Source organism: Halichoeres trimaculatus, unplaced genomic scaffold, assembly GCF_033239565.1.
Source record: "Halichoeres trimaculatus isolate MK-OKI-2021-1 unplaced genomic scaffold, fHalTri1.1 fHalTri1_scaffold_7, whole genome shotgun sequence".
NCBI classification, from domain to species: Eukaryota; Metazoa; Chordata; class Actinopteri; order Labriformes; family Labridae; genus Halichoeres; species Halichoeres trimaculatus.
Window position 1 is genome coordinate 23,772,152 of NW_027437185.1, and position 25,134 is coordinate 23,797,285.

Here is a 25,134-nt window from a genome sequence, read left to right on the forward strand (position 1 = left end):
ATTTTAAGACACGCAACAACAGCAGCCTCTGAGATAAAAGGATATCAATGTGTGTTAACTTACATCTCCTTTGCGCACGTAGTCTGGGTCTTTGTAGATGTCTCTGGCAAGTCCAAAGTCACAAATCTTCACAACATTATTCTCGGAGAGCAGAATGTTTCGTGCAGCCAAATCGCGGTGAATGCACTAAAAACAAAGAGGAAGAAAACTCATCCCACTGATTGCAACATCTGCATAAATTAGCTCAAGTTTTTTGAACATGTTATTAACTTCACAATGGTGCTCTGCGTGCTTTAAAGCCTGGCAGCTAGAGGAGCAGCACATGGTCAAGTCATCAGTGGTAACACAATGGGAGATGATGTGTTCCATACCCAGGCGAAGAAACAGTCTGCAACAGGTTATATACAACAATGGCTTCGTCCTCTAATCAGCCCCGCTGGGTCTGACCCCAAAATTATGAATGACATGAAAGATGAATGAACTGTAGACTGGTTTAAAAAACATTTGAGGAACTGGGACATATCCACACTGAAGGGGATGAACAGCTGAGCAAAGTGTGTTGTATTAACAGCAACATGAACAAAACATTAACCTCAAGTGAAGCTAAATATTTCATCTTGGTCCTGTAAGTACACATAAAACCTTGAATGGACCAATTTCTGGATTCTTTCAGTGTTTTCTTCTACAAGAGTATTGCTTGCTTCTTGTGCATGCACACCCATTAAATACACACAAGCACGATGACCAGTGAAATATGCAAGCCTACATCAAAACGTCATTTCACAACAACTGTAAAAATTGCAACAGGAACAGATTTTTGAAGAATACTTTGTATAGATGAACTGAACAGGGAATCAACTTGATTTGAGGGAAGAGGATAATACCTTGCGTGATGCCAAGAACTCCATCCCTTTTGCAACTTGGAAACTGTAGCAAATCAAATCTTCCAATGTCAGGACTCTCTTGTATAAATCTTCAGATTCTGTAAAACAAGAGAAGACAGAGGTTTCCCACTGAGGCTTAATTTAAAATTGAGAATATTAACCTTCCTCATCAAGGAAGTCAGTTTGTAAATGTAATCATCAGCTCTCTACACCTGACAGATAAATCTAAAAGCAGGAAACAGTAAGGATCCTCAAGAGGAAACTGCAAAATGTACAAAACAATCCATCCTGTCACGTAGCCTCCTCCCCCACACTGTGTCTTAAAAACTTCCTTTAAAGATGAGAAATACAAATAAATAGCAAATCCTCCTTTTTTTTCAGATGTCAGGTGAAACGTGTGGGTACAGGCCGAGTGCGCTGGTCGGGGGTCTGAAGTAGGAACTCATCGGGGAGTCCTTCCACTACACCACCTGAGTAAACAGCTAATCAAACCAGAAATAACATGTAAGGGACAACATGGCCGACATGCCGTGCTCAAGCTGGAGCCTGAGAGCAGAGCTGCACTCAGGTCAGGACAGGAAACAAACAGACGCCTCCCCGGTCTCAGTGGGGTGACAGTGGCTCCTGCTGCAGTGATTGTACTGCTGAACAGGAGGAGGAAACGTCCCATCAGACCGAGCTGGAAAACAATCTTAGGAGAGCTTTTGGTTCCTTTGTAGCAGGGGTGGAGCAGAGGTGAGAGAAGAGGGGGGAGGGAGACAGCAGGAGGGACAAACAAAGGTTGGGTCTGAAAAGGAAGCAAGACGTGCTTGGCCTTTACCTTCTTCCTCTTCCTCTGAGTCACAGTAGCTCTTATCTTCTATGAAGCCAGAGCTGGCAGAGCTTCCGGTGCTGGCCACGCTCTCAAGGCGGCGCTTCATCAGCTCGCTCAGCTCGCAGCCGGATCCTGGCGACACCACTTTACCTTCCTGGTTCTGAACGGCACACATAGAAAAAGTTTGGTGTGACGAGGTTAAACGCTGCTTTTGACACACATGATGCTTTCCTGCATGACTGTTTGAACAGACACTCCTTCCTTGAACGCCGGGCGAGGAAGACTCTGATCCTGCTTTTTGTGACTCACCTTGTAGATCATAAAGTCCTCTCTCTTGCTTCTCAGATAGTTGGACAAGTTGCCATATTTGCAAAACTCCACTATCATCATCAAGGGGCCTGTTGAGGTTGAATTTTGATCAGTTATTCCCATAAATTATGATTGTTCAAAGAGAGGAAATGCAACCTTAACTTTGGAGTTGAACTGTTTTGTTATACCAAGTAAATAAAACCTCAGTGTTCTAACTTCTAATATCTTCTTAATAAGAAAATTCACCTCCAGGCTTGGTGCAGGCACCCAGCAGGTTGACCACATTCAGGTGATGGCCGATGTGGATCAGGATCTTTAATTCGGACATCAGAGCTTTCCTCTCATTTGACGTAGCTCCTCCTGTAATGTAAACACATTAAGCAGCTGTTCAGCTTGGAGGGTGTATCATAAAACATCCTGGCTAAAAGACAGAACAGTCACACATTAGATTAGATTTTGAGTCACATTCGCAAATATCCTTTCATATTGTTAAGGTAGGCTTTGAATCTATTTAAGATAATAAGAAAATGTTTCACTTCTATGGAGTAACGATGGAAGACAAGAGATTTCCTTCAAAACTAAATGAGTCAAACCTGCATGAGAATTCAGTCCAGATTATCTTTAAAGATAACAGTACATGCTGATTTACAGCAAAAGCAGAAAAAAGCCTGATCCCTGGTAGCTGGATTACTAGGGAATTTATCTTGAGTTTATTAAGTATGATGGAATAATAAAAATATGGCTTTTGGCTTACGATGAGAAGCCGCTCATGCTCCAGCACATCATCAAAGTCAAATACCAGCACATAAAAGTGGGAGTTTGCTCACATTATAGTGTTAATACATTTATTTTATGATGTAAAGTCTTCAACTTGAATCATGAAAATCAGGGTTCAGAAGTTGTTTTATGTTGCTTCAATGACCCAGACATTTATGGGCTCAAAGCTACAGCAGTGAAGAAGTCTTCAGATAAAACACGGTCAATTTGAAGAGACCTGCTGCTTTCCATTAAGTTTGACCTACGACAGCAGGAGAGTCTGTTCCTCTCACAGAGCCTGTGAATTATGCTAAGCCATGATTAATGGTATGACAGAGGCCAATACATCTAACCATCAGCCCTGCTTTTTATCCCTACAGATGCATCATCTCTATCAGTGATAAGTCTGCAGAGTTATGGTACAGCAAAAAGTTGGATGTCCCTTAATCAAGGCGCCTTTCACACATAAAACTGTGGAGACTAAAAAGGCAAAGAATCTGACATTACAAATCATTTACTGGTTGTTGCTTTTCCTTTTTTCATTATACAGTTGAGAAAATCTGAAAACAAGATGACTGTAATTTCGAATCATTCCTCTTTAAAATCAAGACCAGAGAGGAGATTGTTTCCAAAGTTAAATATCTATCACATGGCTCATCCAGAAACATTTTTATTATGCTGTTTTCTCACTTGTAGCCGTGCTTTTGAACTCTTTTTCACCTGTAGATTTTGGACATTCTGATCCAAGCTGGATGCACTCAATCTCTTCATCAAGGACAGGGTTAGAGGGCTTAGCCTTTACCTTTATATGCACTCCTTAAGGAACAGACGCTAAATGCGTTTCTTTGAACTGATACGCCATACAAACATTAATTGCAGGCATATGTGGAGCTCTACCTCATGAGTCTGTAACGTGCACACGAAATAAATCCTTTGCAGGAATGACACATAACTGTTATTCATCTGCTACCCATACAATAGTCTATCTTCTTATGTTCAGGCTGGCCTGTCCATTCTGACTGGTGGTGCATTGTGGTTTAAAAAGTGGCCACGTAAGCGAACTTCAAGTATGAGTAAGAAGGTCGTGTCACAGTATAATATCCCACCTTTCAGCATTTTGACAGCAACAGTCTTGCATGTGGAGAGCTTGTCGATCCCAAAGGCAGAAGCCTCCACGACTTTCCCAAAAGCTCCGTGTCCAAGAGTTTTGCCTGGCAAAGGAAGAAGGTATTTGATAAGTGGGACGACATTAGAGCTTCCTGTCCCGCAGGGAGAAAATGCAGAGTGGATTCCCTGTCTGTCAGGCAATGGCTCTGTAATTAAAACAACATGCTGGAGCCCTGATCACCAGGCAGTTTTTCTTGAGAATTTATGGCCCACTTAAATCTGAATGACAGCACAGGTCACTGATGAGTAATGACCCGACACATCAGCTGGGGAAAGGGATTACACCTATTTCATCTACGTCAACCACAGCTTTCCATATCCTTATGAGAAAACTCTTAAAATGAACTTTTGACCATTTTGTTTTCACTTAATTATTATTTTTTTACATCTTGTATTTGGATGAGTCTACTGCAAGTTGATATTCAGCAATAGACTATTTGATTCTTGGGACAAAATATCTTCAAAGTGATGTCTTGTTGTCCCCGCACTTGCAATGTTACCATTTAAACAACATGCACATAGTTTGGGATTTCAGATGAGCTCAACTTGGTTATTAAAAGAAGTCAGGCCACTAAAAAAGTCAAAAGTTGGAATATTGTTTAAGCTTCCCCTTCAATGGTCAGGTTGCAAAGTTCTCACCCAGTCGCAGGCGGTCACGGGGAAACTCCCATTTGCTGCTGTCGTACTGAAGAAGATCATTCTGCTCGTCAAGGGGACACTCGTCAGGGTCAATGATGATAGACGGACCCATCTTATAATGAGCCGGTTGCTAAAGGTGTGACGAATGAGAGATCATGATTATTCATTGGTTTCAACACCATTTTTGTATAAAGTCATTTTTTTTCTCAGTAAGGCTAAAAAATATCTTCATGTCCTTTTTCACGAGGACATCATGTTCCCTTCCGAGGCCATTTCAAACATGCAAACATGATTAGTACTTCCCAATTCTCAAGAAATGTGCGGGGCTGAATTTATCCTGCCGTTATATCATACTTCACAAGAAGACTGAGTCAGTTGCCTGAGGCCTGATTCGAATGCTCCCTTAAAGTCGAAACCAAACAGAATCTCTTAACTTCTCACAATAGCCAAGTCACTTGTTTGACTGTTTGAACTTTCCACATCTTGGTACATGCCTACTCATGTGGTTTCTGTGAAAAAAGAAATGACCAAGTGCTTTACCTTCCTCAGCTTGCGGATGAAGAGGATCAGCATGAGCCACAGGAACGTGGCTGCAGCGCCTGTGCACACCAAAATGATTACCTCAATGTTTGGCTTCCCCTCGTCGCCTGGAAAGAGAAGAACTGTCATAAACTCCCAGACCACAAGAAATCACTGGATTATTAATAGTCTCATAAATTGACAAATTAATGTGGATTTTTGAAGAATAGTCAAGAAAGGAAAACAACCTCATTTTTTGTTTCTCCTTAAATGTCCTCTAAGAGATTACACATGAGATATAAGTAGAAACACACTCAGTTATTTGTTTCATGCTTGTTTGTTTGGTACACGCTTACCACACTTTTTCCTTCAGCGTTGCATCCAAACATTGTTTTTTTTCTGACAGTTCCTGTCAAAGCCCAGAAAGCTAATATCCTGTGAATCTGCACTAAGTTTCCCCTGCCCCTTCAAGCAATCCTGGCTCACTTCTCAGAGCAGACAGCACACAGCTCGATGCTGAAAATCCTCATGCCTCAGACAAAATGGATAACATGAACTTTAAAACTGAACCAACAAATTACAGGTGAGGGCACAGTAGCCTGAATGCAAACTGGCTCTATAACATAGTAGCTGCAGCACCGTCTATGCTAATTATCTACTCCAAGCTGTTGTAGATGTCAATCTTCTTGCACTCATTAGTGGACCTCTTAACACTTCACAGAGGTCACGTCTTTAAGGCAAGGACCCTCAGCCAGAGACTTGATCATAAAACCCAAGAAGGTATTCACTCAGCATTCCTGGCAGCCACAGATTTTCTGTCAGGGGAGACTTTTTATCCTGAAGTCACGCCAGGGCCATTTGTTGTGCTGACAGGAAAACATAAGGCTAACAGAGCCGTCTGATACCTTCTTATGGGCTGTGCTGTAAAATCAGTGACTCTGCTGCTCGGACTCATCCCTTCACGCTGATTAACCACAGTCATAAATGCAGCATCTTGGAGCATTGGTGATTTTAAAGTTGGGTAAGTTAATGCATTAACCAGTTCAAAGTACTTACCTAGCACAGTCACAACAGCGCTTGTTTTTGCCGTACCCTCCACATTCCTGGCTTCACACTCGTACAAACCCTCATCATCTTTCTTCACCCTGTCGATGGTCAGAACTCCATTGTCTTCGAGATTGATTCCTGCAACACACCACCTCTAAGTCAGACATGAACGATCACATTTAAAGTCTTAAGTGTTTATTTTAAACATTTTCAGAAGGTGCATATGAGAAAGTAAGAAAAACAACCCACATGAAAAGTTTTCTCTTAGGAATTGCAAAAACTGGAATTTATTTCTGACTTACACAATTAGCCAAAACATTATTTTTTAGGGGTAGTTTTTTTCTTTTCTTTTTTTTCTTCATTTTTGAAATACTAGCATTTTTGCTCGCAAATATTATCATCAGAAACACGATCTTTATCATGTAAACAAAACCTAATAATCAAAACACTGTATTACAGTTTAATTGGATGCAAAAGTAGTCTAGACAAATAAACTTCTCATATAGTGTGTGGAGAGAAATAATTGCATCGCCTTGGAAATGTAAAGCCTGAGAAAAGACACCTTTCATGCTGTAGCAACACGCATGCTGGTTCAGTGCTGCACCTGTGCCTTACCTGGTCCTTTCTCCACAAGGATGCCATTTTTGTACCATAAAATGTACGGAGGAGGAACTCCAAGAGCTAAGCAGGCCAACACCAGGGTGCTGCTACTATTCACATCCTTATTTGTCAGATTTTGACTCAGCCATGGGCGCTTTCTCTCTGCGTGAAACACAAGAACAAAAGGTTTAAATAGAAGATTTCTTCCTGTAGCTAAGGTTTACTTAGCTACTCCTCTGTGAAAACCAGTCAGGTAACAAAATACACAGATTGACTATTTTTATGTAGCTACATCACCGGACTGTGAGATGATAGATTGAAAAATATGACAGTGTTAAAGTAAAAACCACATGTGGATATAATGTTATTAGGTTATGGGGATCTTCTTGAACATACCATCCACACGCAGATTGACTGGTCTGAGTTCAGCCCTCTTATGCAGCTTCACTGCGCGGCATGTGTAACCTGTAGCACTCTCTTGAGTCACATTATGAAGATGGAGAGACAGAGAGATGGAGTAGCGGCTGAGCTGCAGGATGGACACGTTGGAGGTGACTGTTTGATTCTTGGAATCCAACCACTGTAAGTCTGTGTAGAGGTAGCGAGCTGCCTGACAGATCAGATTGACGTCATCTCCTTCGATGGCTGTCTGAGGTCCAACGCTGATTTCCTCAGGTTGATCTAGTGTGACGGAGAAGATACTTTATCTGTTTCACAAACATGGATGGAGGCATGCATCCTGCTGGCCCCAGATCCTATTTTGAACGATAGGTTTGGACACGAAGCTGCACGTTGCAAGGCCAGGAATGTCAAATTTGCAGTTATTTCCTGTTTCATCAGTGTTAATTGGAAGCATGTTGCAGATAGACAGCATAGCTGATGGCCCTCATGCACTCATCCAATATGAGGGGAACTAAGTCTGGGCCCCAGGGGAGCCAGACTGTGCTTGTTTATTCAGATTGCTGGAAAGCATTCTGTGTTCCGTAAGAGAGGACAGCTGTTATTACAATTCTGTCCTCTTTTCAAGCAGCATTCCTTCATTCTCCAGCTTCCTCACCTCTGGAAGAGACCACATCAATCCCCCTGAGAACCCTCCCACAGTCAGAGGCTCATTTTTTGGTACTTTGCATCATTTCAAATATTGGCTCACCTACATCCAACACTCATCCAAGCCTTCATCCTTTTGGCAAATATGATTTTAGGGAGATGGGATTCATGTAGTCCCAAAGTAAATTAAGCTCATGTGCTGTGACACCTCATCCTTACTACAATTGCATAACTGTGCCATTTATATTCGTTTTGGGAACATTTGGAAAGGCTCAGATGCACATTAAAACTTAGTTCTCATCTCATAAGGCTCACAGAGAAAGAGGAATGACCTGCTAGCACCGGAGCAGGAATGCAGTTATTCATAGCTGTTTCTAAACGCATGCCATTATAGCACTCCATATGGCTCAGGACATGTTTGCCTCTCTTCCGCCCTGAAGCCGTTCAGCTACAGAGGAGGATGGTTTCAATTAATGCCCCCCTCTGGTTTCTTTATTGCACAATACAATCTGCACATTCCTTTCCTGCTCTTGCGATTCATTACAGTGTGTACTGTATGCGTAGATCATTTGGGAGGATCTAGTGAGTGGTGTAGTGCGCTTTGCATTTCAGCTTCCTGTGACCTGCTTACCATCAACGTAAAATGGGATCATTAGCGTGCTGGCACCATCTTCATTCTGGGCCACGCAGGAGTATTTTCCTGATGCACGAGCCTCGCCTATCACCAGGATGCTCACGGTCTATTCGGGATAAAGGGAAAAGTTATAAATACATATTTTGAAGAGGAATGAAACACAGATCCCTGGAAAAATGTTTGACATCAACCTAGAACTTCTTTTGTGAGAAGACTTTCAGTGTAATTTATGCATCAAGAGCAGTTTTGGTTAAGTCAGCAGGTGATCTAAACTAGTCTGGTCTTTGTGTGTCACATAAATAAAGGGATACATCTGGAGTTTAAAACCTGCTGAGTCTCCTTCAGACCTGCACTATATATCTCGAGCCTGGACTTCATGTTCATTTCCTGGAAAGCACTTCTAATGCCAAACTTGGTTTTGTCATCACACCAGCTTAACATTTTAATGGTTTGAATAGACAAAATAAAATGTGAGACCTGGCCGAGGGCCAGACTGTGTGGGGTTCTGTTTAGTGTCCAGTGAGACATCTGTGTTTTGGGGGCAGTCAGCTACATCAAAGAGCGTAAATGATGTGGGTGTATTGTCTGGGTGTTTGCAGGCCTGAACTTCCTGGGCTTGTAGGAGCTATTGTGTTGACTCTCAGACACGCAGCTGCAACAATTCCACCATCCACATATTCACAATGTCCACCACACAAACACTCAGTAAGTAAAAGAGTGTTGAAAGTAATATCAAGTTTTCAGACTCCTTTTGCGCCGACGTGTCAAAACACTTCCTGAGTGGGATAGCGGTTTAATGTTACAGCTATTACTCATCATGATGTAACCTGAGCTTAAAAAGAGTCATTTAAACAGTTAAACACAGTCCCATAGAGGTGACCCGACCAGACACAGTGTGACCTCTGTGCCTATGTTGTCCCCCCGTGTTTTCATTATATTATGAAACAGGCCGCTCTCCTCTTCCACTGGGTCTTGTGGGGAGCAACTCAGAGGCCTGGCCCCGACTCGTTCTTATTCACGGGCCAACACGATTTATGTGGGGTGACAGAGAGGAATTCACTTCCAACAAATCCCTCTTCTTTTAAACTGCTGCTTGTTATCATTGACCCTTAGGCCTAACCCTCATAAAGTACCAGCGTATGGCTGGTACTTGTAAATAAGTGGTGCCTCCCAATTTATGTCAAAGACATATCAGACATGGTGCCATGAGCAGAAGGCTGGATTTACAGTTCCATAGCGAGTAATGTAAAGACACTTTAGAGCCTAAAAGTTAATGACTCACCAAGTTGTGCAGGAGAAACAGGTGAACAAAGCAGTTTGGACTGAGAGGAATTACTGTGTCTTTCTCCTACTGTCCACCTTTATGCCAAATGAATTTGTTCCCTAATTTGACCCAGCCTGCAGTAATAGGCTCCTTTAACATAATCCTATAGACAGGCTTTTGTGAATCAAGGAAGGCCTGGTCTTAATTATGGACCGGGTGAACAGTTTTAGTAACACATTCCCACAGGACATTTGCCGCAATGTCTACAGTTTCCTCACTGTGTGGCATGTTTTGGTTTTGCATGGGAACATGTGTTTGATCAGAAAAAGCTGTGTGACTGGTGGGTTCCACATCGATTCTCGAGTGTAGAAAATATCACTTGGAGTAGTGAGACGTCTAAGACCACATCAGTCCCTCGCCGTGACAAAGATTACTTCTATCTGCCCAAACACTGTGGATAACGTTTTGTGGGTCGTATAAAATATGCTTGCATAACAAAAGCACAATCCCAGCTGTTTCACAGTGTGCTGTGTGTAGTGGCTCATCTACAAAGGTAATGGTGTGGAGAGTAATCTGTTGAAGTCTGTGGCCTGCCCGTGGCACATGCATGACTTTGGCTCTGCAGGCTTTACACAGCATAGCTCTTTATAAACATGAACTGATGACAGAATTAAAGTTGTGTCATTGGCAGGATGGAGATTTCTTTACATGAACTGATGAACTGTGTCTGTCAATTAAGGGTGCAACAATTCAAGAATGGCAGGAATACTGTTAAGAATTGCCCTTTCTACAGTGAACCCTTTGTACAAAAGGAAAACCAATGCAATTATCCAAGTATGAAAGCGATTAAAGGTATGGTGCAAACATGCAGTACTTCTAAACATAGCATTTTCCTCTTGAAATGTTGCACGTCAATGGTATGAAACCCAGTAATTTCCCCAGATTTTCCCAGTTACCAATTCTGAGAATAAATCACGCCCTCTAACAGCAGAAATGAAAAACAACACAGCTTTTTTCAGAAAGGAGTGTTGAGGGCATTTTCATGGGTTTTGGTTATGGTTACATGAGTAAAAACTGATGCATCACTGCAAATATGAAGAGAATTGTGAGGATTTATTGATTTTGGATGTTGAATATCACTTTCTAGCCCCAGTCTCAGGGGATTTGACTCAGATCTGTCTTCACAAGAGAGTTGTCTTCAGAGATCTCATCAATCAAGTTCTCGTATAAATCCCATCCTGTAGAGTTAATTTGAAATCATGTTACAGCAGTACACACAAAGTCAAACCACGTACCTTGTTTTTGCCTTTCACAAGTTCAGACTTGTCGACAATGCTCTCAATCAGATTGTGGGGATAATCCCCCCTGTCATCATCTTTGACTTGTATTGGCTTGGTCTCGATGCATCTGCAGGACAAACAATACACAATAAAAGATGTTAAAGGTGCACATTTCTCAGACTTTAAACAATACAACACACAATCTGAAACTTTTATATTGTTCCAAAAAAAAATGTTAACACGACTGTGAATCATGTCTCATTTGACTGCAGGATCATAAAGCACGGCATGTTATTCAAAAATCAAGGTCTTGATCAGCCATTCTGGTTTGTAAACCCATAGACAGCCTTGATTTGACCCCCACCCCTCATACCCTTCACTGCCCGTGGTGGGGAACAATCAGCCTGATGAGAGGAGATGCAGAGGAGGAAACAGCAACAGCGACAGGAAGGGCTGTGCTGTGCGTCAGCTCGTGCAGGAAACCCCCCCTAGGTTCTGGCCAGAGGAGATAAGGTTGATCCTGAGACCTTTGGGGTCAACAAGGGATAGCTGATAGCTTCTCGACCTGGTGACAAAGACATCACCAGATTTCTGCCCACGCATTATCTGCCTCATTGCAAACTGCCCTCTGCCTCTAAATCCCTTCACATTTTCCATCTTCTCCAAACTCCCAGAGATCAAGATGAGATATGATCTTGAAGGGCAACATGTTGGATTTACAGTGACAGGTACTTTACAGGGTCAGGGCCGTATAAAACAAACATTTTGCACAATTGGCCTCCCACCAGGCTTTTACTGTTCCCCTGTCTCATTAGCTGCCTGCCTCAGCCCAGCCACTGTTCCCAGTGCCAGCTCTGATTATCTTTCAGCCTGCAGAAAGAGCTGCTTTTACCCAACACTTCTATTATTAATCATACATCTGGCATGTGACAGCTCCTTTTTGAGGTAGCTGAATGAGAAACATAATGAAAGCGCTGCTGGATAAACACTACTGAACATTGAAGATAATTCAGCCTTTTTCTTGAGCAGCAGTCCACAATGTTGTTTTTGCTAATGGTGGTGGGGGCCCGATAACCCAAGGGTAATGGCCCATTGTTTCCCTGATCCTGAGACTTGCCGGTGTCCTGCTGGCAATGAGGAGGCAGGACCTCAGAGAATGTTCGTGTTGTTTGTGGGTTCACTACAAGTCTGGTATTCTTCCACAGTCACTCATATGACCGGTTCTGTTCGGCTTTGCAACATGACGGGGAACCTGAAAGGAATATATCTCCCTTGTGTTTCCCTTTCAGTCCTCATAACCACAGACCACAAACCAGACTCCAGTTCTCATGGGCTGTGTTTCTTTGATTGATGTGTCATATTCTGGGCCAGATTCATTCAGTCAGTGCAGATCAGTTTTAATGTGGGATCCCCTGGCTTGAATGGTGGCCCTGCATCCTGCACTTAGTTAAGTTTATGCATTCTCAAAAAGTTTTGAGGTGACACTTAAGTTTTTATATTTTAACACAGTTGTGCAATTTATCCCAATGCTGTGCAATTAAAGTCACAGCTTGAAGTTTAGGGCAGTATTTTAACTCATTCATCTGGACATGATGAATGAGTTAAAATACTCTGCTGCACGTCGTGGTGTTCCCACTCCACGTTGTGGTGTTCCCACTCCACGTCGTGCCTTAGAACGGTCTAATGCACGCTTCCGTGTTGTTTAATCCGCTTATACCATGGTCCCACAAACTGTAAACTTTAAAAGAAATAATGAATAATTGCTGTAAACTTGCTAAATGTGCTAAAATATAGGAATGATTTTTTGTTAGTCTACCATGAAAGTTTTTTTTGTCTTAGCAATCGTTGTCAAGATAAAAGCAAAATTTAACTGAATGTTCCCGTTGATTGTGCAATTATTAAAAGACACTGGCGCGTTTTTCTTGCTGGATTTTTTCTGCGGCAGAGATGCTGCTGAGTCATTTGCTGAGCCCTTAGACAAAATTTCGCTCCAATTTTTCCTGTCATCGCAGGCTGCTCTCACATGCGTTGAAATGTGTGTGACGCGTTGCTATGGTAACGCACACAGCGGAGTGATACAAGGGTGATTTGACTTGCCGAACTAACTGTCAACTGGCATGCATTAGACCAACCTAAAGCACGCCAGTTGACATTGGAATTCTCACTGACCATGGTATAAATCTTCTAGTCTTATCTAAACTTGCAGCAAAAGTTGAACAGACAGCACACAACAGGTAGCTGGGAAAGAGACACCATACTTGCATCCATACAGGAAAACTAGGTCGTGGTTAGGAGCATGGAACTGACCGAGTATCAGATAATGTTTGGTATTCCTTATGACTGGTAAAATTTATGCTTAAAACCAGGACAAAAGACCTGTGTGACAGTTTCATTCTTTAAGATTGGAGGACGATGAGACAGCAGGGGGGGTCACTCACTCTGTAAAAGCAGCTTCTGAGTAACAAGGCTGCCAGAACCATGTGATGTTTGGCAAGGGCAACCCATAAGCAGTGCAGGTTAGTTGGTGCTGTTTGCCAAACATGTAGGGCTGCACATCCACGGTGGCAAGCTCTGCCTCTGAAATAGTTGGCTTCACTGTGACACGCAAATAGACAGACACACAAACACGGACGGGGAAAGAGAGAGAAAAAACAGAGACAGGTTAGATCAACCATCCCCAACCAACACAGCCCACTGAGGAATCTCATAATGTCTTTCTAATGAGGGCTGACAGTCATGATGGATAGCCATAAAATAGGTGCTACTGACACCCAGAGTCCTTTAACACTGTTTAGGTGAAGAATGGCAGGATGATTGGCTAGCCGGGGCTGTAGGTCAGAGAACGACCCCACTGTGGCCCATGCTCAGGTCAGTGGATCAACCATGTGTGCTGCAATCAGCAGACACAGATCCTTGTCTCACCACAGGAGGCAGTCCGCATCATTCAGCCATTCTGTCCATGACATAGCTCGGCAAACCTCTAAACCACTCATCCCACTTCACACACATAAACACCACTCACCACACAGAACACATTTTGGATCTAGAGCTCTATGACAGGGCACACAGCTGATGAAAGAGGTTTGACATAGCTCTCTAAGTGATAGCAGAAAACTCTCCTTGTTTTGTTTATTTGTGTTTTTTTATTTTTTGTTGTCCAAATTGAGCAAAGGTTTTTTTTATGGTGAAGGACCATAAATAAAGTTTATAATAGCCAGAAGGGTCTCCTTTTTTACACTTTGGCATGCTATGTGGATTCCAAGAAAATGTTTAGGAATGCAATGAAAACAGCTCTTCACCCCTTTAGTGAGCGTAGAGTAACTGTCTCACAGAGCTCTGTTCCCTTCAGGAAGCAGACTTCATTTAAGCAAACACTTTGTTTGTCATAACATTTAAAACCTCTTATAAAATAATCTTTTCAATGACTTACAAACCATGTCATTGCTTTCCTCAAGCTGTGTCCATACTGTACAGAGCACATTGTTTATATGAGCTGCACTGTATATACACATGGTGAGGATGCAAATAAATGCTGTGGTCTATGGGGAGTGCTGCGAGCGGCTGGGGTCTGCGTGCAGAATACAGCCCAGGCCATTTACACACTGCGCCAAGCCCCTTCAAAAGAGCCCCAATAATCAACAACAGCTGCCCCGGCTACGTCAATCCAGCCCTGGAATCAACAAGCCCCCAAATTCCTCTCATACTAGAGCTGCTACCTGCCGTCCAGCATGCTGTACTGAGTGCAGCTACAGTGCTGAGGCAGCCTCAGCCAGCAGAGGCACTGATTCATTTCCTCCGGATCAGCAAGTCATTATCAGGTTTATGGCAAGAGCTTACTGTCGACTACCAGAGTGTAGCTCAGATTCCTGTGCAAGCCCTTCGCTTGGTTGCCCAGGCTTATGGTGAAAACTCCAGCATGCCTCTGCTGCACATCTGTGATGATCAAATTGAAACTCTGCATCTTGTAACAGGTGGAATTCTTCATGATAGGAACCCCGTCCTTGTACCTGAGGATGGATTGTTAAAAAAAATAAATCAGTGAAAAGAAGGGTGACCAAGATTCAGCTGGAATTTTTTATGCAGGTGCAAACACTTGCTTACCATGCTATTATGTCTGGTGGTGGTAGTGCATTGACCTTTGGCTCAAACACAATTCTCTTTCTACCTTCTTTAACAACCACTCTACTTGGCCTCTCATGTCTGTAGGAGATATTGAGGAAAGGATGCTCTGGAATAGAAGAAATAATGATGGATTCATTAGGAAACAAAGATTCTAGGTTGGCTCGTAATCGCAGTCTCACAATTGCTCCTCAGTGACAGGATGATTAGAATGTATTATTTGTATTCAAGTTAAGCAGCCATATCAATCCAATTCTGAATTTATTTCTCCACCCAATCAAAACTCACCATAGACAATTACTTTTGCAGAGGCATTCTTATATATAGTAGGTTCAAGCTCAGCTCTGCAGCGGTAGATCCCTTTATCCTCAGTTGTGATGTTTGGCAGGGTTAAAGACTTGCTCATCACAACAACCATGGCAGCTTTGTCTTTGGTCCTGGACGTGACATGTCTGTTTTCCTGGAAAGAGAGAAAAGGAAAAACATAAAAAGGTACAATTAACTTCACTGCAACTATTTGTAATAGTCCTCGGAGATGAGTAGTCTCATTGTGTACAGAAGCTAATCCTTCACTTACTTTCCTCTTGGGAAAATCCCACGTAAAGTTAATTCTTCCATTATATGTAGTTTCTCCAGTGCAGTTAAGCATGAGTGTGTCTCCAACCAACACTCTGACACGCTCAGGTGTGATTTTCACATTTTTAAGAACGTTAGCTGTAAAAGGAGACAGGATTAGCACTTCAGAAAAAGAGATCAAATGTTACGAATTCCAAAACAGGATAAGACTGTAGATAAGAGATGATCAGTCTCATAATCTGCTCCAACTGCAATGATCAAAATAACGGACAAGTAAACACAGACAGGCCGCAGACTCACTCAGTCTGCTCGGTATGTACGTTGACTCATACTCTCGACCATTGACTCGGGTTTTGCAGGTGAGGAAATAATAATTAGTGGCAGGGCCGTACGGAATCCTGAATCCCACTTCTGGATCCCAAACCATTTCCCGAACAACCTTCTCTGGCAAAGGTGGGACCTGCACCAAGAGAGAAAAGCAGGGATGTTTTGTCAGTACTCATGGATATTTAGTGATACTTTTGATGTTGATTAAAGCTCACTGAGCCAGACAGACTGAAGCGTAACACTCTCAACTTCATTTAACATGTAAGTAATGCTCCACTGAACTCAGCTGGGGACAGACATCTTTGCAGGGGAAGTCTTATTCGTCTTTTTGAGTTGTTTTTTGGAGTGTAATATGTAAAAGCATTTACGCAATGGAGCACAAAACATTTTGGACTCTGAAGAGGATGTACGTGCTTGCTGCTGTTTGTTCTCACGCCAGAAGTTTGAGCTTGAAGAGGAGGCAAGAGAAGGAAGGAAGGAAAGGGAGCAGGAAGGAGGAGTGTCTTAAAATTGCCAATAGCAGGAAATTCACACAACCACTATCAGTGTCATCTTTGATGATGTGTTGTTCATAGTTGGCAGATAGTGTTGCATGTTTGCATGCAACAAATCAGGCAGAAGCAAACACCATTCGTGTTGAAAAGAACACACAAACATCTTGAGCTATAACACAGAGCAGGCTCTTCCCCTCTGATCAGGCTTTTCTGCTCTGTAGTATCCGGACTTTTACTCCAAAAGAAGAGTTACCTGATGTTTCCTGTGACTGAACACATTGTGCTGTCTTTTACTGCATTTCCTGACAAGGGGGATCTAAATTTAGTCTGAGGGTCTATTCTGAGAAAAACACTCTTGGAACACCTTCCTGCTCGTACAGGAAGCAGACTCCTTGACTCCCTCCGCTGCCCCTGAGCTTCCTTTAGACACAACACTGTCCCAGGTCTGTTTCTATGTGCTTAAATGATCCAACACACGAAGGGTGTGAGTACCACAGAGACACACGAACAGACTCGTGGAAAACACTCAGATAAGGACACCCTGCTGTGGTATTTAAAGAAATCTTTGTTTCCCAGATGTGGTATTTTGTGTACAGGCCCCAAAGGAGCTTTATAAAGTTAATCATCAAAGATGCAGGCAAACAGTGAAATGAAGCAACGTATAAGCGCGTTAAGGAGCTGTTACTCTGCACTGATGTTGGCTGTCATTGTAGAAAAGTGCTTTGTTTTATCTCTTTTCTTAGCTGTCCTGTAAATGTGTGCTAGTCTTTCTTTCTTTTAAAACTGGCAAACATACTTCTGATTGTGACACTTTGCAGAGTTAAATGTAACCTCAACTGTCTATCTGCATTCTGTAACATGTGAGTCAAATGTAGCTAATGGTTGTGCTCATTTAAGTCATTTACATTCATCAGTATTGAGTTAAGACCTTCTTTTAACAAGTGACAATCTCCTCACTGAGCCTGAGCCATTCACTTTCAATGTCTGTGTGAGCCCTTACCCCTGTCAGTGTTACAACAGTGTCAGGAGAAGACGTCCTACAGGGGATCACAAGGCTGGTCTCATGCCTGTAGATGCTCAGGATGGGCGATTTTGAATCATAGAGCCCCACAAATGGTTCCTCGTCATCTGTGGGACAAAAAACAAACAAACCCTCAAGGTGTAAAACACAGTCAGTCAGAAATGATATTTCATAGCAGATGTGTCCTCTCACAAGCTTTGTGTTTGAGTGAATCATGTTTTTATAGCATGTTTACAGCTGCTGTTCTGTAGAAAGAGGCTGAGTTTTGCAGTGAAAATAAATCAGGGAAATTTTGAGGCATCCAACTCACAGAGAGGAAATCTCAGATCAGGTCATTCCAAGCGGATAAAGCAGCAAAGCACACAAAGTAAAGTAATCAGGCTAGTAGTGCGTTTCTACGATGCAGCCAGGCATCACACTGCTGCTGTGGGAAATTCATGGTGACACAAATAGTCTGCGGTCAAGCATTTGTTGTGCGATAAAGGAACAATTATTTGAAAAGCAAGGGAAGGGATTCAACAAACAGCTGAAGGGTTTTGAAAGGATAGCGTCAGACTAAACAGACACAGCCCACTGCCGGATAGACAACTACAATCACAGAGCAGCAGGGGGAGGAACAAGGCAGATCCTGCTTTCAGTTTAGTCTGCATCACTTATAGATATTTCACACCAACAGAGCAACAGTTTGTGCTTTTATCTTCACCTAATGTCCAGAAAGTTGCTGATTAAAAAGAAGTGAAATATTCTAAATCTGAATAAACACTTAGAATGTGAATCTCCTTTGCTGCCAGACACATTCTTCATTTCAGTGGTACTGTAGCTGCCATGTGACGCTTAGAGGGAGACTTAGGGAAACAGTAGCTGGGGCAGGAAATCACAGTCAATGACCAGGGCTTCCCGTGCAATCATGCTCACCCTTCCACCTCTAGAAGAAACCATACAAGCAGAGTAACCACTTCCTTTCTCCCTCTGACTCTCTACTACCTAGAGAAAGATTTGTAGCTTTTCAGTCTGGATGCATGAGGACTGAAGTCAGCTTCCTGCGCATGAACAGTAACTGTGGACACAGTGTTTTATTTTCTGCCCATTCTTCTTCTCTCTTCTATGATTCTTTCCAATTCTTTCTGACTTATCTATTTTTTCCCTTGCACAGATATTTTTCTGCTTGTGTCTTTCTGAAACTATCACACTGCTCCTCAACCATCTTGTTAGACCATTAGGTGCCGCTGTTTGTGGACTCAGTTCAACACTGCACGCCTTCACTGGCGTCAGCAGATGACAATCACCCTGGGAAAACCTCTTACTTATCAGGACTTTTTCATGGCGTTAACAAAAACTAACAGTTAAACCCTGGAACAAAGACATACAAGTCAATTAGAAAAGAAAGAAGCCTTATCTTTGTTTTAGTTAGCAGAAAAGTTCTCTGTTATTCACATCACAATCAGTTTCTCTCAAGCTGGAAAAACTCTGATTCAGGAATTTTGGTCCCATAAGTCAAAAAGAGACTTCACAAATTTCTGCCTTCTTGTTCAGAATATTTCTTTGACAATATCAGAGCAAAGGAACCAAAGAACTTAAAGAAGTCAAAGTGATTTGCAGGTCTCACCTTTGACATAGACATAGGTGGAGGTGACGTGGTCCAAACCATCTCTGGAGTAGTGACAGCTGTAGTTTCCTGTGTCAGCAGCACTCAGGTGTGTGACTGTCAGTTTGCTGCAGTGTGAGTGCGGGTGGCGTCTGGAGTCACACTGCTCCACCTTTATGCTCTGTGATCGATTGGAATCAGCGAGGGTCCACTGCAGCAGGCCGTGACCCCTGACAGGAGACAGAAAAGGACCTTAGAAGATGCTGAGGATGATGCTGCTTAGCTTACTTCTGAGAACAGCAGAGGATACATACAAACAGTACATTAAAGAGGGTTAGTTTAATTTTTTTGTATCACTGCATAAATTGTATCATATTTCAGAGATTATTTGACACATTCCTGTTGAACTGTTGAGAACGGAGAACTGAGTCCAAGTCTTAGACCTATTTTTAGGAAAAGTGTCACAGCTGGCAATGACCTCAGAAGCTTTTGATTAAGGATGGCAGCGGCTGCTTCTCCCCCAAGGGACATATCTGACTTGATGTTCATTCTGAGTTTATTTTGAGTTAATCTCAACTTATCTTGAACTTGAACTTTCACGTGGGAACATGCTTTTCTTGAATGATGTGCTCAGCTAACACATTCTTTCCACACAGCTTCCACTTAAAAAACTCTCATTAAAGAGATCCCAGAGGAGCATCAAACATGTCTCAAATACCACTGGCTTTGCCGGCAGAATTTTGGGTCAAGTAACCCCCAGCTCTGATCCAGTGACAGAAAACAAGACAGTTCTGCACGGGCCAGGAGTCTTAGCATATGGCCTTGTAGGGAAGCGTTACATTAGATCAACGTGAGTTCTGAACATTCCTTTCAGTCTTACAAAATGATGCAAGACCCTAAATTCTTAGCAAATGTGAATGTAGCACACTAGGGTCTCACCACCTCCAAAGGGATTTGCGGACTGATAAACATGGACCACCACAGATTACTATCATGAAATTGTCCTAGCTTCTTTGCAGGAAGCAAGGATCTTAAAACCAAGGTATGTCAAATACCACTGGCTTTGCCAGCACAATTTATTTATACCCCCATTGGAGCCTCTGTCTTCCACTGGGACCTGATTCTTAATTTATTGGTGGCACTGGATGCTCAGGGTGCTCTCTTCTGATAAATGACAAACAAAAGGGGAAAAAGCCCATGAACTCTTCCAATTAGATATTTAGATCAATATTTAAGCAACTTGATAGTTATCACTGACTACATAAAGTTGCCAGTTTCATAAACTTTAAACACTCCATCACAAATTAAAGTCTGACCTTACTTTAGTCAATGGATTTAAAGAAAATAGCATCAAAGTAAAGCTATCAAAATTAGCAACACGTCGGTAGGAAAGAAATGCATTTTTTCCATTTGTTTGGATTTTGTTTTTACAAATGCAGAGACACATATGGTGCTTTTTAGTGTTGTAGTACTTAGTGGAGTCAGAGCCAAAAACCATACATCATGCTGGGTATTCAACAGAGCATAATTTGTAAGTGCAATATGTTGTTGAAGAAATAATTTCAAGACATAACCAATAACAATAACTAAATATAAAAATGGAGGGAACAGGCTGATATTTTCCTATGACATACGGTACAGCAGAAGTCTTAAAGGAAAAAGGAATAACTAGTTGTTTGAGGACATCCAATTTAAACTTAGCGTATTGCTTTCTTTCCTGCTTTTGGTACCATTGAATTCATTGCTTACCTGCACATGAGGACCAATGAATCATCCTTCTGAAGAACAAGAGGATTGTTTGCAGGCAGAATCTTCGGTGACTGCTCTCTCTCCACATGTCCTGTTGAACAAACACACAGATACAGTGAAGCTGTGCGAGAAACACCAAAAGCTTTGCACTTACTGAATCTATTGAATAGTGTCTGTCAGGGCAAAACATTATAATGGAAAATATTCCAGGATCATGGTTCAGAATCATTTCAGAACAATGCATGTGGGTTTACTGTGTGTGTTGATATGCTTCTGCCCCTTGTGTAAGTGATTTTCTGCTGTGAGAGAGCTGGGGCTGTTTCCGGTTCTGGGAAGGCAGGGTGTTGAATGAATAGAAGTCTGGGATGAGCAGAATGGAAAGGGGACAACATGGGGAGCAGCTGAGCCACTTTGCCAGAGAGGTGGAGACAGAATCACACCGAAACAAGCCAGATTAGCATTTTTTTGGCATGCCTTTCCGCTATATCTACCTGCTTCAGTGGGTGCTCCCTTCCTTTCTTTTAGGAGCTAAAAGCTTTTTCGTGCACGATTGACCTTGAACTTATAACACTCTTATTACATGATCACAAGGGAACCCAAGAGGTGGATATGTTTGACTCAAAGGTGGCCTGCACTTGGTGTACAGCCAGCTGTATCTGTTGAGAGCTCCCTCTCAGAGCAATCAACATAGGAAACACTGGGATTCTCTCTCTGTTATACAAGAGATGTTACAGTCCCATTTGTGATTTCCTTCTTTTCACTAAGCTCCCTGAACAGCTTGTCACTGTGGTCTGAAAATAACTTAATTAAGTCAACTCTTCACATGTGACAGTCTTTGGGGAAACATTTATTTGTAGCACAGAATCAAGATGGACAATAAAGTTACACAACAGCTTGGCTAACATGCTGACACATGATGAACAAATGTGCACACATGTGGACAGCCCATACAAATTCCACTACACCTGCACTAACAAATGCAAACACATTCGCAGAAAAACAAACACATATTTAGCCTGTATTTTGTTTAAAGCAGCTGTGTCAAAATGCACTGATTTTTCCAGTGTTGCTAGTGGCACTCAGTATCCACCTCCTCACAAAAACATAAATACACTGTTCCACTGTCTACGGTTATTGTTCAGGAGCTGGTTGGGGGTTCATGGTCTGTTATGCTGCGTCACAGTGACCCAGCAAATGTTTGTTGGGTCAATAAAAAAACAAAAAGACTAGATTTGGTAAAGACTCAGGAGATCTACAATCATCAATGACAATCAGTTGATAACTTCTCCTTGGCTCCCACACTCATGTCCTTATTCGTAATCTTGTCTTACATCCTAAAAACTGGTGTAATCTTATGTAAGTGAGTGAGCTGCTGTAAACAAAAACATTTTAAAGAACAATGAAACCAAATGTGATCCTTATGCCCTATTAGATAAAATGCTGAATAAGCACTGCACTTAACAGTGTGGTTTATTTCTGCAGGGTTCCCAAAGGTTGTTGGCAAGCTCCCTCAAGAATCTCAATGAATCAGCCCACCATATTATCACACTTAGTCTGCTTCTTAAAACTGCCATGATTGTCAATGCTGGAAATGGTTTTTTTTTTGTTTTTTTCAAAGAAACAATCGGCAAAGGCTTTGTTAGAGGTAGTTCTCTTCAATCCCTCTGTTAAGTACATCTAACCACATCATTTGCATGAAAAATGCACAAAATATTGAAAAAAATCCCTTTAATTGCTCTGTATTGGTATCCATATTGTATTTTGTATTAAAAATATGAAATTAAACGCGTTCATTTTTGACTTTTAGCTTTTGTCTATTTTTACATTGTTGCCAATAAAGCTGCTATTGATAGAGGACATGAATCAGACTTTGAAGAATTTTTATTATTCATTTTGTGTTCTAATATAAAAGCAACATTTATGTGAATCCTGAAATCTGCTTTCACACAAAACATCAATAAAAGCAAACCACAAATATCACCCTGACCTTGAAATGCACTGGCAGGCAGCTCATCTCTTAAAACTGGGCAATTTCTCCCCTCTTTTCCGTGGTAACACATTACAGATGGATGAATCAGCAGGGCCCCCAGCAGCCCTCTTAAAGAGAAAAAAAAAATCTCCCCTCGCCATTGTCTCTCTACACCTTCAAACCTCCCACCTGCCCCAGTGCCTGCCCAACGCTGACCTCAGCAAGAGTCCAGACACCCCCTAACCCCCTCAGCAGCTGTGTACTGCATTCCTCCAGCAGAGTGCCTGAAAAATGCCAGAAATTGTGCTTATTGTGTTGGTTCAAAGAGTCCTGAAGCTGGTTCTCATTAGGAGCCATTAAGAAGAGGACAGGCATGGAACAAACAGAGTCCTGGAGTGAGGGAGGGAAACACTGAGTGACTTCTGGTTCAATCTCTCAGTCAACTGCTGGTGGGGGCTTCAGTCAGTCACATAGCACCACATTAAAACTCGCACAGGGCCAGGTTGACCAAGAGTAGACAGGGATGATCAAATGTGTGTGTGCTCTACAACTGGAACTGATGAAGAGAAACGTTTCAGGGAATGGTGTTTGGGAAACAATTGTGGTTTACAACAAGTTAGAAACAGAGATGCTCAGATTCCTGGATTCTTCTCTTCACTTACTAGAAACTTTTTTGTTACTCAAAAAAGCTAGAAAAAACCCTTCTATAATTAGTCCTGGAAAGAGGTTGAGCAACGCAGCTGAAGTTATAGACAGGAAAGTTCACTTTTTACAAAACTAAGAAAGAAAATAACGTGATGTTGAGATACTCTTGCAAAAATTATGCTGTGATTTTTTTGTGCTCCAATTGTTAATGGATTGTTGTTTGTTTAAATATTTAATGGTGTATATGACAACTTACTGTTATTTACTCTTAAAACCCTCCTGTGACCTAATATAGTTAAAATTTCTTTACAGACTTAACTTACTTCCTCTGTGATGATGCTTCTTTGTGTGTTATTTTCCAGTAAATCTATAGATTTCTTGTTTTTTTCCCTATCATCTAGTAGCTCCAAAGAGATGAAGGTGGATGACGCTAAAATATAGCTGCAAAACACTAAAGTATGGGCAAAAAAATAAAAAGCAAAAAGAAATGTTTAAAGGAAGGAAATGACTAATCTTCCTTTCTGGTGGCAAAATGTCACCCATCTTACAGCATGCTGGCACAAGTTTGATGTTGTGTAAGAGGACCGTCATTACTGTACATGATGACTACTGTCCCTGAATTAGACGGGAAACCACTTGAAACATCCTTTAAATGCGGGGAAATAGTGTACGGAAATTTGCTTCTCTTTGGCAGAGAGTACACACCATCTCCCTGAATTCCCAGAGCCGTCATGAACCCACGCAACTTTCATGATAGTCACAGACGGAAGATCTTTTTTTGGTGTTTTCAAGGTAAAAGTAACAATGTAGTGTGGTGATTCCCTTGTTGAGGGTTAAATGCTGTTGAACAAAAGAGTGCAGGGACGTCCTTTTTGATTGCTATCATGATAGCTATGGCAACTGGAGCCAAACAGCATCTAACAGTCACTTCTTTGACACACCCTCTTGGCTGAGATAGAGGGATCACACATTTTCTGTCCAGCTTTGTGATAGTCAAATAATACTGATGAAACTAATCCAACACACTCCACTTAAGCCACATGGTGAATCTTCTTCTAACCATTTATTTTAAGCTGTTACTTCAGTGAGGATATGCCTCTACTTCATAAAGAAGTTGAAAATTAGCAAACTGAAGAATTTCTTATTTCAGGCTAAGACATGTCAAGGCTTGGGACAGTCCACCTTCAAAATTGGGGTTTTACGTTTTTCTGCATCTGTTGCATGTTCATTAGATCCTGGCATATTCTCTCATACACAAAGCCTTCCTGAAATTTCTTCACTTTGCCAACTGCAAGGTTAAGACAACAGTCACGGAGTGTGCCTTTTTTATTAGCCATATATGTGCCATTGGAGATTTGAACGCAATATGCCCCAGACTTCTCTTAAAACAGCAAAATAGAGGAACATCTGGTCATGATGGGTGGCCATTCTAGGTTATATAAAGCTGAGTAGAGCCAACAAACAGGAATCTTCTGCATGGGAGTCCAAAATTGTAAAGCCTGAAGATTCCTGTTCCATAATGTAAGATTAAGACTAGTAGGCAGACAGAAGCTCCTTGAAATTGAAATCCCATGCAGTACTCAAAGAAAATATATTGCTGGCTCAGGATGGATATTCCCAGTATGGACCAGATGCTGTAGTCATCCTATAAGAACAGCTATACAAAACAATTTGTTAGAGTTACATATC

General features: G+C 41.9%; 1 protein-coding gene across 2 annotated transcripts in view; it reads right to left on the minus strand.

The window, feature by feature from the left end:
• Nucleotides 1-25,134, minus strand: part of kdrl (kinase insert domain receptor like) — a 46,543-nt gene that overhangs the window by 13,438 nt on the left and 7,971 nt on the right. For both annotated transcript variants that reach the window (XM_074674071.1, XM_074674070.1), the window contains 22 exons: nt 20,832-20,922; nt 19,104-19,312; nt 17,477-17,604; nt 15,956-16,115; nt 15,657-15,793; nt 15,368-15,539; nt 15,062-15,188; nt 14,798-14,967; nt 13,399-13,555; nt 10,976-11,087; nt 8,414-8,522; nt 7,132-7,416; nt 6,751-6,897; nt 6,145-6,273; nt 5,110-5,216; nt 4,570-4,699; nt 3,870-3,974; nt 2,254-2,367; nt 2,008-2,096; nt 1,705-1,858; nt 885-982; nt 64-186 (listed from right to left, as the gene is read on the minus strand). In XM_074674071.1, the coding sequence (XP_074530172.1) occupies nt 64-186; nt 885-982; nt 1,705-1,858; nt 2,008-2,096; nt 2,254-2,367; nt 3,870-3,974; nt 4,570-4,699; nt 5,110-5,216; nt 6,145-6,273; nt 6,751-6,897; nt 7,132-7,416; nt 8,414-8,522; nt 10,976-11,087; nt 13,399-13,555; nt 14,798-14,967; nt 15,062-15,188; nt 15,368-15,539; nt 15,657-15,793; nt 15,956-16,115; nt 17,477-17,604; nt 19,104-19,312; nt 20,832-20,839 (2,970 nt within the window). In that variant the 5' untranslated portion in view covers nt 20,840-20,922. The remainder of the gene's footprint in view (nt 1-63; nt 187-884; nt 983-1,704; nt 1,859-2,007; nt 2,097-2,253; nt 2,368-3,869; nt 3,975-4,569; nt 4,700-5,109; nt 5,217-6,144; nt 6,274-6,750; nt 6,898-7,131; nt 7,417-8,413; nt 8,523-10,975; nt 11,088-13,398; nt 13,556-14,797; nt 14,968-15,061; nt 15,189-15,367; nt 15,540-15,656; nt 15,794-15,955; nt 16,116-17,476; nt 17,605-19,103; nt 19,313-20,831; nt 20,923-25,134) is intronic.